The sequence below is a fragment of the Talpa europaea genome (genome assembly GCF_964194135.1).
Source record: "Talpa europaea genome assembly, chromosome: 5".
NCBI lineage: Eukaryota > Metazoa > Chordata > Mammalia > Eulipotyphla > Talpidae > Talpa > Talpa europaea.
Window position 1 is genome coordinate 141817427 of NC_140071.1, and position 19617 is coordinate 141837043.

General features: G+C 62.8%; 1 protein-coding gene across 1 annotated transcript in view; it reads right to left on the reverse strand.

Moving 5' to 3' along the window:
- Positions 1-8966: 8966 nt before the first annotated feature.
- Positions 8967-19617, reverse strand: part of PPP2R2C (protein phosphatase 2 regulatory subunit Bgamma) — a gene marked incomplete at both ends in the record, with an annotated part of 71364 nt that continues 60713 nt past the window's right edge. The window contains 3 exons of the mRNA XM_084233600.1: positions 8967-9258; positions 14310-14401; positions 15872-16041. Coding sequence (XP_084089726.1) covers positions 8967-9258; positions 14310-14401; positions 15872-16041 — 554 coding nt within the window. The remainder of the gene's footprint in view (positions 9259-14309; positions 14402-15871; positions 16042-19617) is intronic.

Consider the following 19617-nt stretch of genomic DNA (forward strand, 5'->3'; position numbering starts at 1 on the left):
ATTCGGCGAGATCAGAGAAAGAGTCCTCGACCTCCAGGGTCCCCTTTGGAACGCCAGGGGCCTGGCCCTGGATGGCAGGAGGTCCCAGAGGCTACAGTTCAGGTGCAAAGGCCAGGTCGGCCCCGGGCATCCTTCCCGCGGGCAGCGGGAGCCCCTGCAGCTCTGAAGCGAGGTGCTTGTAAGGAGACAGACCTGGGCGCTATGGGCCCTTTCGTTCCAGACGTTGCCTCTCTGGGCTGCTTCCATGAGCCAGAAACATTCCAGGGCCCTTGGCCCGAGCTCCCCCGGTCCCCGATGTCCTCGCTGGCCACCCCCTTTCCTGGTGAGCAGGCTGTCTGCTGCCTCGCCCAGGACCAAGTGTTAGGCACATGTGGGATTTGCAAGGTCGAGCCATGGGGGGCAAGGTTCCTGCTCCGGGGGCTGGCCCCACCCTCTGCGAGGGGGAAGGACTTAGGCTTCTGAGCACCAAGGTGGGGCTGAGCCTGGTCGGCCAGAGGTCACTGGGGCCTCACACTGCGGGCCCAGCCCCACCATTCACCTGAGAGTTCGTGGAGGTCCCGGGAGGACCGCCCAGTGGCGGGGCTGGGAGGTGGCGGGGCTGGAATGCACAAAGGCCTGTTCTTTCCGCAGGGCCACAGAGAGACCCACATTTTCCTAAATCTTAAATTCCCTCTTCAGGACACTGCCCAGGGGTGTCCCTCGGGCTGGCCTCGGTGCCCTCCTGGCACAACAGGGGGCCTGCGGGGGTGGGGTGGGAGTGGGGCCGCTCATGCCTCCAGGATGCAGCAGTCGGAACCGCCCCGGAAAACCCACTTGTGTGGTGCCATCCTGAGGCCCGGGGAGGGCTGGGTCCCTCGCAGCTCTGGTGACCCACCCATCCTTCCCCACGCCCAGAGGGACATCCCCCGGGGAGCCTGCGCTGCCCGCGACAGGGCGGCGAGAGCAGCATGGCCCGACGGTCCTGCCTCCTCGTGGGCATGTCCAGTTTCTTGACCTTCGCTTACCCAAAGGCTCTTTTCCATTTTGCAAATTCCATCCTGAATCCTGTCTCCATGTCATGTAACTGCTCCCCCGAGTGGCTGAACCCCAACTTCTGCAGTTACCCCTTTCAAGGTAGCCCCTCGCGGCCTGACCTCGTCGGCCCTGCTGTCCGGCAGAGCCCTGGGCATCGCAGTGCAGCACGCGGGCTGACGGACACCACCCCGTCCGCACGCAACCCCGCCGGGAAGCCTGGGGAGACACTGGGGCCGGCAGGGTCCCTGCCGGGAAAGGTTCGTCTTCACTTGTTCAACGGCTGTCGACCGCCTACTGGGTGCTCCTCTTCCCGCACAGGACACAGCGACCAAGGAACAGGCCCGGCCCTGCCGGGTGACGTCTCTGGGGAGGCGGAACACTGAACAGCGGCCCCTCACCGAAACCCATCCAGGCACAGCACGAATATCAGTTTGGGGGACACAGACTCGAGCCCGAGCTGGATGCACGTGGGACGTACCTATGAGGCTCTCGTTCCTGCAGCTCTGACTGCTGTGAAGTCCCCAGGCTGTGAGGTGCCTCCCCGAAACCTGCACAACAGGGACCCCCGCCCTCCTCCCGTTTCTGCTCCCCCGGGGGTCTGCATGCTCTCATCCTGTCAGCGCCTGCAGAGGTGGGCCTGTCCTGGGTGTGTAGCTGTCATGGGGGGCTCATCCCTCAGCGCCCTCAGGCCGCACCACGAGCTGCCCACACCCATGGTCACGGCACGACGGGACTCGCCGGAGACAGTGTGGACGGCCCGCTAGGCCACTTGCTGACCAAAGACTGGGGGCAGGACCCAGGCCGGATACTCACACTCAGGTTTCCCCTGATCCAGCTCAGAGCCCAGTGACCAGTCAGGGGCAAGCGGCTGCCAGCTGCCATGGACAGCAGGCGGCGGTGACCAGCTCTTTGCCCGACTGGGGAATCTGGATTCCAGCCGGTGGTGGCCAGGACTGGGGCTGCATGGACCCAGGGCTGCCTGGTAGGTGCGGACCTTCGAAGGCAGCCTGCTGGCTCCCAGCCCGGCCTGCCCAGCCCTGCCCCTGCAGCCCGCCCCTGCAGGCGCCACAGCTGCCCTGTAGCACAGCCTCTGCTTTCCCAGGTGGGCACAGTCTGACCTGTTGCCCCAGGGACCGCTGGGGCCACGCTCCCGTGATTGGCCAGACTTGGCGGGAGTCAAGAGCAGAGTGATGACACTGTGGAATGGGGGCAATGCGCAACGTAGCAGTCCACGCAAGGCCGCAGCTTGAGCTATCTCGGGAGGACAAGTTAGGGCTGTGGGAAAAGTCCAGGCCAAAACAATAGAGGCGGGGTTCCCGCCAAAAACAAGCGGCGTGTCCCCTTTGCGCCTGAAACACGGGATGTGGAGAAATGCTCCGCTGCTTGTAACAGCACAGCTTGGCTTCTGCTCTCCCACTTGCTGTGGCAACTGCAACTCCCAGGTGCAGTTTTTGACTTTAAAAACCCTTAGCACCCCTGCCCGGGGCTGCTCCCCACAAGAGGGACAGTCGCCAGCGGCTGGTAAAGGCTTTTTTAATCTGATTCAGACTCAGGTCTGTGTCTAGGGGAGACTCGACACCACCACCATCCCGGGCTCCCCTGGGGGCAGGGCTCCCCGAACCCGTACTTACGCGAGGATTTACGGTTAGTCCGCACAGCACCAAGTGGCAGCGTTCACCGCACCGGCCACGCGAGGGTCCGAACCCGGGAAGCCATCCGGCAGGTTTTACTCTGGTTGCCGTTACCATCACAGCTGCGCTCGGCTTGTGCAGGCGCAGGGGGAGAATGCAGTCACTCCTGGCCGGGGAAGAACTTCCCCTGGTTTGCGTCTATTGCTTTAGGCCTTTCATTGCCTAAGTGATCGTGACCTCGGAGCGCACCTGGAGACACAAGAGCTGGGTGCCCGCTGCCAAGTCTTCTTTGCCCCGGCCTCGGGCATCAGGTTCCTGCAGGAGAGAGCTCCTGTGCTTCTGGGAAGCACAGGAGTGGGCCGCAGGGTCTGACTTCAAAGCCCAGGCAGGGGCCTTTGCGCTCTTGCTGCGCCAGGGAGGGCCCAGGAGGTCGGTGATGGCGTCACAGCTGGCCAGCACCAGCATCCCCGGCCAGGCTCTGGAGAGGAAAGGCTCGGGTAGCAAGGTTGGAAATGTCCCCCAGACCCACAGACAGCAGCCAGGCTGAACGCCGCACGCAGCAGGTGCTCAGAAACGTTTGTTGAGAGAGCGGATTTGCAGCGAGAGAGAAATCGAACACTATTTGGCACTTTATCAATGACCCAGCGGCTGCGCCCCCCGAGGGCCCCGCCTGCCCGAGGTGGACGGTCCTTGTGTTCAGCGCCCGCCTGCTTTGCACGTGCACAGCCTTTTGCAGCATTTAGACGTGGATTCCTCTCCGCTTTCCCTTACTCTTGTCCTCCTAACGCGCTGCCTTTGCAGGTTCCCAGCCCCTCTCGAGGGGCGCCCGACAGCCGGCTGTGTGGGCCCCAGGAACCTGGCAGGACCCAGCTAGATAATGGGGCTTTGTTGTTTTTTTTAAAGGACGCAGTTGTTTGAAATGAATCACTCAGGACTCAGGCAACCATTTTGAGCTCTAAAAGCTTCTCAGTTGCTAGGAAACCACCTCTGCAAGTTAAAGTTTTCAGCTGTGGCTGAGCTTCCGCCACAGGACTTTGAGAGGCAGTTTGGGTGAAGCAAAAGACTGTGGTGGCCTGACTCTCCTTCCAGAAGACAAGAATCAACTGACCAAACACGATGTTTAGCTTTCCTCCAGCGACTGGGTAATTTGCTCTCCCTGCAAACGATTCTCCAGAAAGGCCCGTCCTACTTGATTCAGAGTAACCGGTCTCTGGACAGTGGAGTCCTGGGGGTTAACAAGTCGCAGCCCAGGTGCTGACGGCCGGCTGCGAGGTTCGGGCAAGCTCCTGGGTGAGGCCGAGAGCTGCTGTCCGGGAGGGTGGCAGGAGCGCCCAGCAGCTTCACACCGAGGGGTCAGCTCAGCTCCTGCCTCCCCATCTCTGCAAAGTGGCAAGAGGCCCAAGGCCGTTATCGCCCCTAAAGAGGGCAGCACGTACCGGATGCTGTGATCGTCCCTTGGTGGGCGCCGGTGTCTACAATACCTCCCAGGGGTGCTGTTACCCCCAACTCGATAACTGAGGAAGCTGCGGCTCAGGGAGGTTCTGGGTCTTGATCAGGATCCACACGGGAGCAGCTGCTGAGACGACCCCGCGCACCCCACCACCTCACCGTGTTCCCCAAGGCACCGGGTTGTGCAAAGGACGGGCCTCCCCAGGGGGTCCTGCCAGGCCTCCGGGCGCTTTGGCAAGCGGATTGTTCTGAGCTGAGGTCAGTCTCGGCCCTGCAGGCTGACAAGGAGCTTTGCACTTCCTCTCTGTTGTGCAGCCAGCCCCAGGCCCACACGGGGCCGGCAGGTTCACCGCTGATTCCGGCAAACGTATCTGGGGCCCTCGGTAGACGCAGCATGAGCTGGGACCAGAGGCAGGAGGCAGGAGGCAGGCAGCCCAGCTCCCAGCCACCCCGCGGCCTCCGGCTTCCCTGCTCCCTCCAGTCGCGTGCTGCTGGGCCGGCCCAGGTGCCCCTACTTATAGGTACGCGTCCCTGCGCGCCCACCTTGGCCCAGGTGTCTGTGATGACGGGCGTGTGTGCCGCGTGCTCACGCTCCCCAGCCGGTGCAGGCACGCGGCCCCCGTGCTCACGCCTCTGCCGGGTTGTGGCCAAGGCCCGCCAGGCTGCGGTGGCCGCCGCAGAGGCTAGCGGGGGGAGGAGGGAAAAAGCCTGAATAACTCCATCCTCTAACTCCATCCTCCCTACACCCTCCTACCGAGAGAGTAAACTTGGGGTACTGCCCAGAATGAGAGTTTTTACCAGAAATAATCTCTCCCTTTGGGGAACGACCTACACGGCGGGGCAAGTGCCTAACACGGACCACCTGCGGCCCTCCTGGCTCCCCGAGGCCCAGGCCCCTCCCCGCCGCGGGATGCGCCCCCTCGTGTTGCCTGTGGGCTCTAGCAATCGTCCACGCAGGCGCAGGGCGTCCCGTTGCTCTCCCCGCCCTCTGTCCTGGCTGACATCACCGTGGTTGCTCCGCCACCCGAGGGAGCCCAGAGGGGTGGGGCGTCCCCTCCTCCCTGTAGAGGGAGGCGGAGCACGTGGCCGGTGCTTGAGGTCGGGTTACAGGAGCAGCCTCCGCTCAGTGACTGCTCTGTCCCATGGGCCCTGGCCAGGAGGCCACGCTGCGGGCGGCCAGGCCCGGGCTAAGGCGCTAGGCACACAGCGGACGCTGGGGAGGTGGAGAGGGCGCCGTGGCCTCGGCCCACAGCCCAGCTTCCAGCGGCTGCCTGGGCACCAGCTCTGGGGCCTGGGGTGTGAGTGTCCGGGCCCAGCGCAGCCTGGCGCTCAGGGCGGCCCCTCCCCAGCCCGTGAAGCTGGAGCCCTGCGGCTGTCTGAACTGAGTGTGACCACCAGAAGGCGTCAGAGGGATGGTCACCGTCAGAGGGATGGTCACCGGCGGACGTGCAGGGAGGGGCAGTGGCCGAAGAAGGTGCAGAGCCAAGGGGCCCCCAAGAGAGGTTCAGGGAAACCTCCCCGCCCGTCCATTATCACGGGGGCACCGCGGGCAGGATGGGCCTCTCTGTCTTCCAGGTGCCCAGTGGTCTCTCCTCCAGGCTCCCTCCCTGGGACACCCAGGCATGGGGGGACGGTGCTGGGGGGGGCACCGTATGGCGAGTCTTGCTCTTCTCGCCCAGCAGACACTGCGTTTTTCACAACGCATTTAATGGAGGGCGCTCCCTGGTGCTGCAGACCCGGCGCCAGCGCACACGCACGCGCCGGCACGGCGTGGACACAGCTGCCACAGCCCTGGGAAGCCAAAAATTCACACGACGGAAATTTTCGAATAGTCTCTTTATTTCAGTCTGGAATCAAACCCACAACATCTCTGAGGCGCGCCTGTACCGGAGTCAGCCAGCCCGGCTTGCAATGGGCTGCGACGCGCGCCAGCTGTGTGGTCGTCAGCCTGCGGAGCCCCTTTTCCTCATCTGCAGGAGAGTCGAACGAGAGGGCACCTGGAAGCCACGGTGCGCCGCCCTCACCCACCTCAAAGCAAAGCCAGCGGCCCTTGCCGAGAGCCCTGGGCCAGGCTCCCGGGAGCTGGCGTGGCCCATGTACTCGCGCCCCTCCCCCAACACCCCACGCTACCAAGTGGATGTTGTTAGCTCTGCCTCCTCAGGGATGAAATCGGAGCTCAGGGGAGTGAAAGGCTGATCCGGGAACTCCGAGCCGAGCGGGGCCTGGCGTCCCCAGGCCCAAGTGCCCCACCTGCAGGGTGGCCCCGGACGGGACCCGCCCACCTGGGCACAGCCTCGTTAAAAACCAACCGCATTCGGGGGTTCATTTTCAATGTAACATTTCTTATTTTATTGGAAAAAGCTGGTATTAACATATTTATAATTTTATTCAACAGTTGGATAATTTGTGAGACACCAAGGAAGTAAGAATGCACCTATGAGTCACAGAGTCCAAACGATCCCGTCTACTCTACCACCTCACCCTCCACCGCTGGCAGCTCCGTCCCCAGAGCCGCGGAGGCTGGAGACAAACACAACCCGACAACTTCACCACGACGACGCGGACCGCACACGCCAGTCCACGCGAAAGAGCAGAACATCTAACCAGGAAGGAAGCAAGTCTGTGACTATTTTACTGGTCCTCCTGCCACGTCCAGCGTCACCCTGCCCCCCACATCTCCGTCCACACGCGTCCACTCTTCACCGCCGGCCTTGGAAAGGCTACTTTCCAGGGATCTAAAGAGATGCTTTTCTTCTGAGAAGATCTTTTTCTTTCTTTTCCTTTTTTATTTTTTGGTTTGGTACCCAAAGTCTAAAACAGAAGGGAGGAGCCGGGAAGCGCAGGACACCTCCCTATGAACGCAGTGTAAGGGCTGTACTTTGTAGCGGGGAAATGCTGAATCTACAACTTGACAGTAACCTCCGGCTGCGCACACGCCTGCCCCTCAGTGCTGCAATCAAAGGGACTGACTGACGGGCAAACATCCCTGTCATGGCCCAAGGCCCTCGAAGTGGATTTTGGCTTCCACAAGATTTCTATAAAATGTACCACATTCTTGAGCTTCTTTACACAGAGGGAATAAAGGAATCCAATCCTGTGATTAATTTAATTAGAATAGATATGTACATATAATACTGTCCAGGTCACCTGGATTTTACAGCGATGTATAAACAAACATTCTTCATTCACGTATTTAAAAAAAAAAAAAATCAATGGACCCATTTCCTTGTGTGAATATTGTATGGCCGGAAGTGAGGGCACATGCGTTTTGTGCTTTTACACACACAAAAGTTAAGGGCTATCAATTGAGAAAAACCTTGGGTGGGTGGGTCTACTTCCTGGGTAGGTTACACCTGGTGAAGAAGGCTGGATTCTGTCAGGGCCTCTGCACTCTGTTGCTGAATCAAAATGCAAAGCCACGTGGTTGTGCTGAATTCCAGGGGCGAAGGCGACACGTGGGTGTGGTGGCTGGGCGTGGCTGGCGGCGGGTGGGCGTGGCAGCGGGCGTGGCTGGCGGCGGGTGGGCGTGGCAGTGGGCGTGGCTGGCGGTGGGCGTGGTGGTCAGTCTGACAGCAGGGGAGGGACTAATGTGGACACAGACCTCTGTGGTCCTCAGGGAAGTGTCCTCTGCGATGCTGCAGTCATGAAAGAAAATGTATCTGAAAATGGGAAGAACATGCAATTTCCTTGTGGCAGCAGTTCAGTGCATCTGCAAGGGCGCTGGGTGCACAGGGTGGGGTGAAGCTGGGGGTACTTCCTGAAGTCACCCAACCAGGCCGGGAGCCAGCGGGGGAGCTGCTCCAATCTGGGTCTCGGTTCTCCCTCACCATCGGCCAGTCTGTCCCGTTTCACAGGATGAAGAGATGTTTCTGGAACCTTCCAAGCTAGAATGTCGCTTTAGTAAGAACCACCAACGTGGTGGATGGGAGAGCACCTATAGGCAGACGGGGAGGGGGCTCCTGCCTGCACCAGCCGGTGGGGGCTTGCCGTGGGCAGAATATTCATCCTTCAGGCCTCGCTCGTCTTGTGTATCCAGTGGGGAAGAAGGAGCATTCACCCGTTCACCCCGGCGCCTGGCAGAGCACCTGGCACGCAGTGACCATTTGGTGTGTATGGAGGAAGCAGATGGACACCGGCCCCACAGGGTCACGATGAGGGCACAAAGCAATCTCCAGGGCCCAGCCTGAGGTCCCAGGGGTTCCACTGATTTAAAGGAGAGCCCGGCAGAACGGGCATGGGGTTAAATCATGTGCCTGGAGGGCTGGTCTGGGCCCCCGCCTGGCACCCAGCAGATGCTCAGCAAAGGCTGGAGAAGTGGTAAGAACAGCAGGCACACACAGACAGACTCCACCGCTGCTCCTCTCAGCACACCTGAAGGACCTGGGAGATTAGGCCACATGGAAAGCGCCCCGCAAGGGGCTCGCATCCGTACACTCTGAGCACGAATTCACTCACAATCCCAGAACACAAAGGTGAGGGCGTCCTCGGCAGGAGACCGTGGAAGTGCTCCCTTGCAGCCAGAACAACCCCTGGCTGGCTGGTCTGCGCCTCATCATCACTCCGCCAAGCCCCGATCTGGGGCCAGCGGGCGGAGAGGCAGCCCAGCTCCCCGGGCAAGCGCCGCGGGCGTGAACATCAACCCAGCGAGGCGGCCACCTCACAGTGTGGCAGAGGCCACAGGTCTAGCAAGGAATGACAAGAACCCTGAATTCAAGGTCAACAGTCACGTCCATTTCTACGATCTGCGGCTGTGAACCCTTCAGTAAAGCTGGGGACCGGGTCAGTCGCCGATGCCCCAAGAGCCAGCCAGGGCTGCCCTCGGGCCCCCATCCTCCACCTCCCCGGCCGGGGAGCGGCGCGAGGGCCACGCGCCTAGTGCATCTCGGAGTTCACCTTGTCCTGGAAGATGTACAGGTTGTTGGTGGCCGCGATGGCGATGATGTTCTCGGCTGGGTGCCAGGCCGTGTGCAGGATCTTCCTGGTGAAGTCCAGGCTGTCCACGCTGATGTCGTCGCGCCGGCGCTTGCCGCCCACACACACGCGCCGCGGCTTGAGCACGGCGCGGGGCTTGCTGCTCTCCCGGGACGCCTCCAGCGTCACGTCCCGCTTGGTGTTCCGGTCGAACATGCGGAAGAAGTTGTTGTAGGCGCCGGTCATGATGACGCTGCGGGCACAGGGAGGGCATCAGGGGGGGCGGGAGGAGGCCCCTGGCCCTCAAGAGGCCTCACCTGCCCGCCCACCCAGAGACAGGACACTAGCGGCACAAGCAGATCTGCTCTCCCACGCGCAGCTTTGTTTTCAGCAGGAGGACACGGTGGCGGCCTGAGCACCCGTGGACAGTGGACGGAGAAGGGGTGCCCGCCCGCGGGGGTGGCGCCCGGCATGGGCAAGGTGGGGGCTGCCGTTCTCAGCAAAATGAGGGGCTGGAGGGAATGATGTGCAGGAGGGCAAGGCGGGGCAACACAGACCCTGGACATTTACATGGAGGGCGACCTGGTCGGGGACCAGCACCGCGAGGGCCCTGAGAGTAGGAGGCAGCGGGAGGGAGAGAGGACAAGGGGGCGCGGGGGGCCACCTGGGGCTGCAGGCCATGGAGCCCAGAAAGTGAATGGGGGTGGGGGGTGGCCAACCCACCTCAGGCCCCCCTCCCTCCCCCACTCTCAGCTGCCCCTGCCACCCAGATCGCAGACCTCTTCGTGCTCTGGCACCAAGCTATGAAAACACCCCGCATTGGGCCTTCAGGGAGCCCCAGACTCGAGCCAGCCGCGGGGAGGCTGCGCCTACAGAAGCCGCTGGCCTGAGCTCGAGGCGGGGCTGGGCAGGCCCCGGATCCACCCGGCTTTGCCCACAGGCAGCCCCGTCCCCCGGGCAGCTCCGCTCCGTGGACAGTGGACCGGCGCCGTCCAAACGCCGAGGTGTGCCGCGTCCCGGGCCCGCCCTGCTCCTGAAGAGAACCTTACACCTGTCTGTCCCTTTCTGCCTGCGCCGCCCCAGGCTTCCTGCCGCAGGAGAGGAGGCGGGCCAGGAGGTGGAAGAGAAGGAGGAAGAGTTACACCGCCTGGACCCAGAAAGAGGGTTTAGGGTCCGGTCTGAGAGAAGCACTAAAGTAGATTGAGGGGGTTGCGATCTGGGGGGAGGGTTGGGCTGCAGGACGCAGCACTGGGGACTGGCCGCCGTCCCCTAAGTGTGCCCTGGAATTCCTTGCTCCTGTTTGGAAGCTGAACCTGGCATCTTGGCAGTGTTTGTGCTGAGATAGAGCCCCGTGGACCCTAAATTCACAAGGGGCACGAGCACATGCCACGTCTTCAACATCCCACCCTCAGGAGGTGTAGAGAATGGAGCGGGTGTGAGGGCAGAGGTCGCTCGAATAGACGGCACAGGCGGGGCAGGGTCAGCTGCTGGGGCTGTCTCCTGGGGCAGGTTTCCCTCTTGGGGAGGACGTGACACCCCCACCGGCAAACCCAGCCCCTGGAGCTCCTGTAGCGTTGCTGGGGGAGACCAGGGAGGCTTGTGCCTCCGGGACCCACGTGGGGGCAGAGAAGCTGGGACAGGGCCGCCTTGACACTTGCCTGGGGAGTGTATCTTCATGTCTAGATGGTGATGGGGGGCTGTGGGGGGAGGCCCTCTGCCCCCCCCGCTCCTGGAACTGCTCAAGGGTTGGGCTGGGCAGAGGGCAGAGGACAGAGAGGCACCTGTCTCCTGAGCGCCATGGAAACCAGGGCCTGGCCTTGCAGTTCTGAACCTTCACCAAGACCCAAGACCCTGTTTCTTGGTTTCGGGGCTGGTGAGTTGGGACCAAGGCTCCCTTCTTGCCCCAGCCCACCAGCGGGGCCCAGACCCTGCCAGAGCCCAGCCCCTGATCTGCTGAGTGGGTTCAGTGTCACCTCCCCTTGGCGCCCAGATCTCTGAGATCAAGTTCCAAGATGGCTGGGCGGCTGTTTGGAGACCTGGGGATGGAAGCCCCCCCCGGAAGGAGCTCTCCGCAGCAGGCCAGGGGTGTGGGGCCACGGGGCGGAGAGCACGCGCCAGCTGGGCGGCGAGAGGAAGATGCCGTAGAGACGCTGCACAGATGTTCTGGAAGATTCTAAGGGAACCCCAGGGAATGCTGTGCACGGGGGCTGGGACATCGGAGATTTTGTTTAACATCCCCCCAAAGGCGTACGGCGGGGAACGGGAGGGAGGAGTCACAGCTGAGCGGAGCGGCTGCTTCCTTCCCTGTGAAAACGGGGCAGACAGAGGCCTCAAAGGCAAAGGTTTCCCCACACAGGAAATGGGGTGATGAGGGGCCCCTGCTGCGGGGGGGGGGGGGGGGGGGGAGTCGTGCACCAGGTGACACGAGCGCCTCGGGGCAGCACCAGGCTCTCCCCCACCCCTCCCACCGCATGGGGCGAGCTGAGCGGAAGCCCCACCGGCCTTACCTGCGACCTCACCTGTGGCGGGAGCCCAGGAGTAGGGACCGGGGAGACCCTGGCCGGAGGAAGGCGCCCCCCAGGCACGGTGAGGGGAGCTAACACCTCCTCTGCCCTCCAGGGGCCAGGCACCCCGCCGAGTGGGCCATTTCACTGACACTCATCCCTGCCCTGACCGGCAGGTGGATCAGGGAGGACCGAGGTCATTGGATCCATTTGCAGCCCACGCTGAGCTAATCTGCTGCTCTCACCGGGCAGACTCAGCTGGTGTGCTGGGGGGAGGGGGCCCCCACATGCAGGGGGTCCTGATTCTCAGCTCCAGCGCTGTGCAAACCAGGCCAGGAAGACGGTGTTGCCGACAACCCTACGTGTTCTCTCACAATCCAGAAGGTTCTCTCGGCAGGGAGGGGCAGCCTCTGCCTGGGCCCGGGCCTCGGCCAGCTGCCTCGCCTCCTCCTGCCTCCCTTTCTTTTTTTTCTTTTTATGTTCCCCATACATTTGCAACCCCAATGTTGACCCCAATCCCTCCCCCCCCCCCACAAAGAGTGTCTCTGGCTCACAGTTGTTGATGCGCCTCCCTTTCTTCATTGCAAGTGGGGTCAAGGCAGCTCTTGTCCCGACGCCTCCTTCCATGGGGAAAGGCTCCCACCCACCCTGCGGTCTGGAGGGCCTGCCAGGCCGCTCGCTGCCCACGGCCTGACGCCAGCTGTGGCCTACAGTCCCGGCGCCCATGGGTTACGTGGCCCACCCAGAAGCATGTGACCCCAACACAGCCAGCCGGACGCCTCCATGAGAATGTCCCAGAAGCCCCGGGAGGGGGAGGTGGGCTGTGAGGACAACGGAAGGGGGTCGACGTGGGGGACGTGGGGTCACCCTCCCCAGCAGTGAGGGGTGGGGGCCGCCTGCAGTGGGAGAGCACGAAGGAGAAGCAACGCATGCCAGGAGAAGCCAGAGGCACAGAGATGGCAACAGGAGGCAGCGACCCCCGAAAGCTGGGGCTGCCCAGCAGAAACTTCTAGGACAAGCGCAGACGTGAAGAGCCTGCTTGACGGCTCCTCACCCAGGCAGAGCAGACCAAGGAGAGCGTCCCGGAGGGGCCCAGAGCTGGGCCTCGGGCTCAGCGGGGTCCTGGCAGGGGCGAGGGGCGAGCCAGGCCACAGACCCACCGACTCCCTGGGCCCGGTGCAGCGCACACCGCGGCGTCCTCAGGGCGAGCCCCGGTCACGGTTCATTAGAGCCGCTTCCCAGAGGCCAGACCCGACGAGCGACTCCAGGATGGAGCACTGCTGGACAGTGGTGGGCGCTGACCAGACACTGAGGGCGTCTGACCCTAACCCACTGCTCTGCCCTCCACACCGGGTGCCCGTCTGAGTGTCGCTGGGGGCTGTGAGCGCGTGCAGGCACCTGGGCTCTGCGTGGCCACAGACCCGAGGGCAGCCTCCGCCTGCGGGTGCCCCGCCCAGCCCTGGTGGCCCCCGGCCCTGGGCTGCAAGGTGGGAGTCGCTGGCTACACGAGCTTCCAGCTCCGGGAAGCAGGGCCCGGGCGCCCAGCTCGGAGACAGGGGGTGGGGGGGAGGGAAGGCGGGCTCGTTCTCCCGTGCCTTCAGGGATGGGGCGTCGCGGCGGGACAACGGCCCCCCGGGGAGCACCCTGCACGCGCGGAGTCACAGCCCACCCGGGGTCCCCGCCAGAGGGGGTGGGGTGGGGGCAAGGAGAGAGCGTGGTAAATGCCCAGGCGCGGGAGACCAAAGGCTAAGGGGAGGGGCAGACAGGACCCCAGGGCCGGCTGCAGGGCGGTGTCCAGTTCAGTCAGGACAGGAGGCGACAGCTGCGGGGAGCCAGGGGGGACCGAGGGGAACGGCGGGGGAGGTGGAGGGTGAGAGGGGCCCCAGCCCAGGGCTGGCGCCAGGAGCAGCATCGCTGAGGCACGCGCGCCCCCTCGTGGCCCGGTGGGGCAAGGGCCGGCAGTGGTCCAACCCTGGGGGACCCCAGCACTCCATAAGCACACGCGCCCACACACACACACACACACACACACACACGTGCACACACACATTGGGATCAGCTTCTCTTGCCAGCAACCAGTCCCTTCCTGGAATTCTAACAGGCCCCCCACCTTGATGCCCACTGCCCAGGTTCACCAGGGAACCCCAGACATGTCAGGGGTCCTCAGTGGGGGGTCAGCCCCTAAAGGGGCGTGGAGAGATTGAGGGGTGTCCCCTCTGATGCAGCCACGTCAGTGCCATTTCAGGGGCTCTGTTCTGGTTTTGAAGCTCCTTCAGAGGACCTTTGTGAGCACCAGGCGAACCCCGCAGAACAACCCCCACAGACCCTGTGGGCCAGGTGAGCCCCAGGATGTCAGCAGCAGCCCTAGGGATCGCTGTCCCTGCACGCAGCGGCGTGGTGCCATTCAGCCCCTCCCGGTGCCGTCCCTGTCAGCTCCACCGCAGCCGCCCCCACCCCTGCCGCCCCTGGGCCCCAAAGACACACAGGTCGCAGCCCACAGGACCACAGATGCACTGGCCACCCTCGGAACCCGAGGGGGCCCAGCCTGCTCCTGGCTGGCACGCCCAGGGGGCTCCAGGGGGCTCCAGACTTCCCCTGCACCCCTCCTGCCCACCCTGTGGGCGGGGCTGCAGGTGGCCTCCCATCAGCCCCGATGAGAGCCTGGCCCTCTAGTGGGGTGGCTGGTGCAGCTTTGCCCCTGCCTTGGCCAGCGGCTGCGTGTCCAGCAAAGGCCCCAGGCAGCCCCCAGTGGCCACCTGTGTCCGGCAGAGGCCCGACAGCCCCGCGGGGGGTGGGTCACCTGTCGCTCCCGTTCCAGGCGCACTCGAACTTGTCGAAGATGCAGTCGTTCTCGTAGAGGGAGCAGAGCTTGCTCCGCAGGTAATCGTGCACCTGGCGGGAGAGGGGACGCCTGAGTGCATGGGGCACCCCTCAGCCCGGCTCCCCTCTGCCAGGAGGGCCTGTGACCACTGAGGGGCTGTGCCCTCCAGTGTCTGGATGGCACCCAACCTAGCCCTGCCCATGGGCACATGGCTGTGCCCAGAGGGGTCAGTGGCCACAGGGACCCATCCCGAGTCCTGGCCCCGCCCTCCCGGCTATGAGAGCCTCTCTGAGCTGTGGCGCTTCGCCCAGACGTGAGAGGCGCACGCGGCTCATGGGTTGCTCTGGGGCTGTCGCAGGAGGCTGGCAACCGTGGGCCTGACGCTGACGGGGGCTGCCGTGCCAGCACCAGGCCCACGCTATAGCCCAGCTGCTCCTGATGGGGAACAGGCCCTGGGGAGCCGGGGCTCATGGCCGCCCAGCTAAGAAAGGCTCATTGTGGGGTCCCTGAGAGACAGGAGGGAAGGCAGCCGTGGGGGAGCCTGGTGGTGGAAGGGGTCACGGAGGAGCGGTCAGGGGATATGGTGCTGCTTCACCCCCACGAGTAGTTAAGAGGCTTGCACTGAGCCCTTCGGTGAGCGTGAGTGCGTGCCCTGCAGGGGAGCTGTGCCGCCGCCTGGCCACGCGGGATCTGGATTTGTCACTGCCCAGCCGGGAGGCGGCTCCCAGATCCTAACCCTTAGCACCCCAGGTTCCCTCTCACCACGTGGGGCTGGTGTGCAGAGACCAGGTGTGAAGTGACAGGTGTGAAGTGATGTGCACCCAGTACTAGCCCCGTGAGGGTTTCACTGGGGCTCTTGTCGGGGCGGGGGGGTGGGGGTTGTTGTCCCACTCACAATCCAATCCTGCGCATCCTACCAGGGCCAGCACAAAAGTCACCTCCTCCAAGAAGCCTCCCAGATCTCCCTGCTAGACACGTAACCGGGAATAGCGCTAAAGCAGACCCTCATGTCTTCCAAGTCCCCAGCCGACTTTAACATCCCATGAACTTTGTCTGCAGCCCCAGACCTGGATGTATGAGAAACAGTAAACACTCCTTCCCAGAAAGGTGTCCCGGCCTGGGCCTGCACACTTGGCCTGAGAGGCCTGTGCCGAGCATTTAGAAGTGCACCAAGCTCCTGACACACCACTGCGTGTGCCCCTGACACTCCCCCTGGGAGGGCGGTACCTGACCTGTCTTGGTGACCCGGCTGCCGACACTGGCCCCGGGGCAGGGGAAGCCATCGCCTGCACCCTCAGTCACTAGCACCATCAAATGGGGCCTGGCTGAGCCTCATCTTGGCTGCCCTGGGCCCGACTGCAGGCTGAACTACGTGGTAGGTGAGCTACTTGATTCTCCGAGCCTGCTGGGTGTCGTCCCCTACAAAGTGGGCCTGTGAACGCCCTCCCGACACCCCCCTCACCCCACAGCCCTCCACTGCAGCTCTGTGCACAGGGAGGGGGGTCTCCCGGCCTGCAGGGGCTCTGGCTTCAGCAGCCCACCTGGTAGGTTTCTATGGGCCGTGCCTCCATGTTCAGGTCCCAGACCTTGACCGTGAGATAATCCCGGGTGAGCATGTACCGGCCGCTGTGGCTGAACTTGACGTCTGACACGGAGGAGATGATCTCTGAGAAGAAGGAGCGGTTACTGGGGTCCTCGGGTTCCTCAAAGACTGCGGAGACAGAAACAAGCCCTGTCGGCGCAGGGTCCCCACAGCCGGTCCCTCTGCTTCCACCGGGCTCACGACACACCATCACTCGTTCGCTCATCAAATCTGTACTAAGTGCCTGGCAGGGGCTGAGCCGGGTGGAGCCTGCAGGGGCCCAGCTCGGGATGATGTCTGAGTTTTCTCTGAGCCAGGTGCTCTGCCGACTTGCCCATCAGTGCCTCATCAGATCCCCATGAAGGGAAGGTTGGCACGTGCCTATTCCCATTTGCCAGCCAGGGAAACCGAGGCACAGCGGCTAAGAACCACGCCCAAGGCTACAAGCTGGGGTCACTGCCTCCCGCGGGGGACCCGGGAGGGGCACAGTCCGGCATTGGGAGTGCAGGGTATGGCCCGGACGGCAGGATCCTCCCTGCTCTGACTGGCCTGGGCTCTTTGGTGGCTGGTGCTCAGGGCCCAGGCCTGCCGGGCGCGTCCTGCTTGAAGGCCCACAAGGGTGGTGGAATCTCCCTGCCACGGACGGCCACCCCAGCCCCTCTTAGAGCCTTCGCCAGCTGCTGCCCACAGGCAGGCGCTTCCCCCAGTGTGCCCCTGTGGGTCAGGGCCCACCTGGGGCATCACAGGCAGAGAGCACCTCCCCGAGCAGGTCCCGCCCGCTGCTCCCAGTCAGCAGACCTCGGGACCCCTGAGCTCCCTGTGCCAGGGGAGTCATAAAAACAGAAGGCGGGGTCTGTCCCCTGCACCCCAACTTTGAGGGGTCTGTGCCCCTCTGCCCCGGTGGGCTCCGCAGCCAGCCTCCCCCTGGACTCAGGGCTGGGGCAGCTCACTTCCCTTAGGGACCCGTGCAGCTCCTAGCACGCCTGGCGGGGCTTGCAGAGGCACTGGGGCTGCACAGCAGGTGAGGTTGTGTCTTCCCTCACTGCAGGTCAGAGGTCGCGAAGGTCAGAGGTTAGCAGGGGCCTGATGAATAGGGGGAACACAAGTCCAGCCCTATGTGACCTCAGTGTCCTCGGGCTTTAGTCCTGGGAGCAGGAAAGGACCAGAAGGCCCGTGGGCCGGGAGGGGCGGCCTGAGAAGGGCCCTCTCCGTGTGCGTTTCTTTTAAAACCAAGCGTACGAATTTTTTGATCCGTCTGGCTGCACCAGTCCCTGCCGGCCCACCCCTCCCCCACCGCCCCTACTGCCGCACCCCCCCTTAATCAGAGGTAAGGGGGTCCCGCCTCTAATTGAGGGGATCACCAGGGACATTCCACAGTAATTATAGCTGCCGAGACTTAATGAAATGCAGCCCAGCCCCTGCCTCCTGCGGGGCCCGGGGCCAGCCCTCTGCCTTGCCGGCGGCTCGGAGGCCGAGTCCGGAGGCCCAAGCCTCTTTCTCTGCAATAATCAAGACTCTCCGGGTCCTCACTGGTTCCCTGACAAACCCATCGTCCTCTCTGGGGGTCTCAGGTGTCTCTGCTATCACACACGGGGTGGGGCCGGGCGGTGGGGCGTTGGGAGCCCCCCTCTGCCCATGTTTGCCAAAGGGAAGCGCGTCCACAGGTGAAGCCTCCAGACGGCAGCTGCCCTGCTTTCCGCAACCGGAGGCCCCTGGCCGCCGGGATTGTGAATTAAAACACCCGAGTTAGTTTAAGCACTAAGTTGGCGGGGACTTTAGTAGCAGCCGCAGGAGACAAATGCCCTCATCTGCCGAAGAGTAACGGGCCCAGTCAGAGGGGCCTGTGGGTTTCCGAGCTGTTCGCCTGGCGAGCAGCGGGCACTCACGGAGGTCACCCAGCCGCCGGCACACAGCCGGGCCTCGGGACCTCGACGGTCTTCACCGCCTGTCCTCGGAACTCCCCGCGCCCCCAGCAGTCCTTCCCGGGGGCAGGTTCTGTGCTGTCAAGAGCAGAAATAACTGTCTATTTTGAGGACTCAGGTACTGTGGTTTCCATGGTTACCCTGGCATTATCACGACCAGACAAAAGACCCGGATTGCTACTGCTTCACAGCAAGGGGCGGGCAGCAGCGCCGGCTCCGGCCAAGCCGCTGAGCAGTCTGGGCCTTGGCTTCCTCATCTGTCCAACGGCAGAAATAACACCCCCTGGTCCCGCATCCCCTTCCTTCAGGGAACAGGAAACCGCGTCTCGCCTCCTGCGGGGCGATGCCTGGCCAGCCCCTCCAGGGTCACGGCCAGCCCCTTCCGGGGCTCTGAGCAGTGAGTGGACAAGGGGGTAGAAGCGAGTTCTGATCTCCACGTGTCTTTCAAAAATTAGCTTAAAAAACAACCACTCATGGGCCTCCCTGGTGGTGCAGCAGTTGAGCGCTGGGTTGCGGGGCTGCCCGCAACCTCTGCGGCGCCGGTTCGATCCCGGCTGCTCCCCGGTCACCGGAGGAGGGTCCCACATGGCGCGCAGACCTCTCCTGCCGCCCGCTGCTCCCCTCAGCAGTGTCCTTCGGTCCTTCTGCCTGCTCTGCTCCCCACTCTGGCTCTGGTGAATTCTCTCACCCTCCCGCGCTTCTGACTGTACCCAGTGCTTGTATAAATAAATAAATAAATCTTTAAAAAAAAAAAAAAACAACCACTCCTGTTCTGAGGAAAACAACAATGAACCCATAACTGAGGCCAGCTGTTGGCCTAACCGCTCACGAGAGCTGAGAACAGCGCGCCTGGAAGAAGCCAACAGTCCGACTGCTCTCTTCTTACAACCAGACACTCAAGAGGAAGTTTCTGGGTAGGACATTGAGTCTGAGAATGAAAAGAAAGTTCTAGAAAAAATTTAAAATACAGCATTTACAATACAAAAATGAACTCCACAGAAAACCAGATGAGCCGAGAATCCAAAAAGATTTACACGTGAGTTTTCCTACAAAAACTCGAGTGATTCCGCTGACTGTTCTAGAAGAAAGCAAAGGGGCCGAGCTCTTCTACAAAAACAGAATAATCTTAATAAAACGGAGCAAAGTGAGTGCAGGCAAAGAAAACTAAAGACCAACCTCCCCTGTGGACCTTTATGCCGAAGCAATTTCTTGGCACCTGTGGGGTAAATGAGGTAAAAATCAGGCTTTTTCCCTCCCTCACGCTGGTGGCCTCCGTGGCTGGCACCTGAGGTCTTGCTCGTGCACCGTGATTGTGGACACGGGGTGGGGGGGGACCCAGAGCACGGGGGGGGGGGGCACACGTATATAAATGGGCACTCCTGGGCCGAGAGGCAAGGCCTATATGGGCAGCGCCTGAGCCAGAGGAAGCGCCAGAGAGGTGCTAAGGAGCCGGCCCGTCCCCTGGTTCGGCTCTAGAGACCTGTGGAAATCTAGCGAAGCCTCCAAATTATCCTTTCACCTGCGAGGACGACCGTGAACCCACCCAGTCTGGGATGGTTGCAAAACTGCACTTTTCTCCCCGCTGTCTCCATAAACGCTTCTGCATTTGCGCAAACACTTCCCGGTGGCAGCGCTGCCCCGGCCTCCCGGGGCGAGCACAGTGGCCAGAAGTAGCGGTGTGCCCCCCTTCCAGCCTCTGCCCCGCAAAACAGACCCTCCACATGATGGGGCAGGCATTGGCCCGCTCTGGAAAAAAGCTAATGTTTCCCGCACCCTTGGGAGA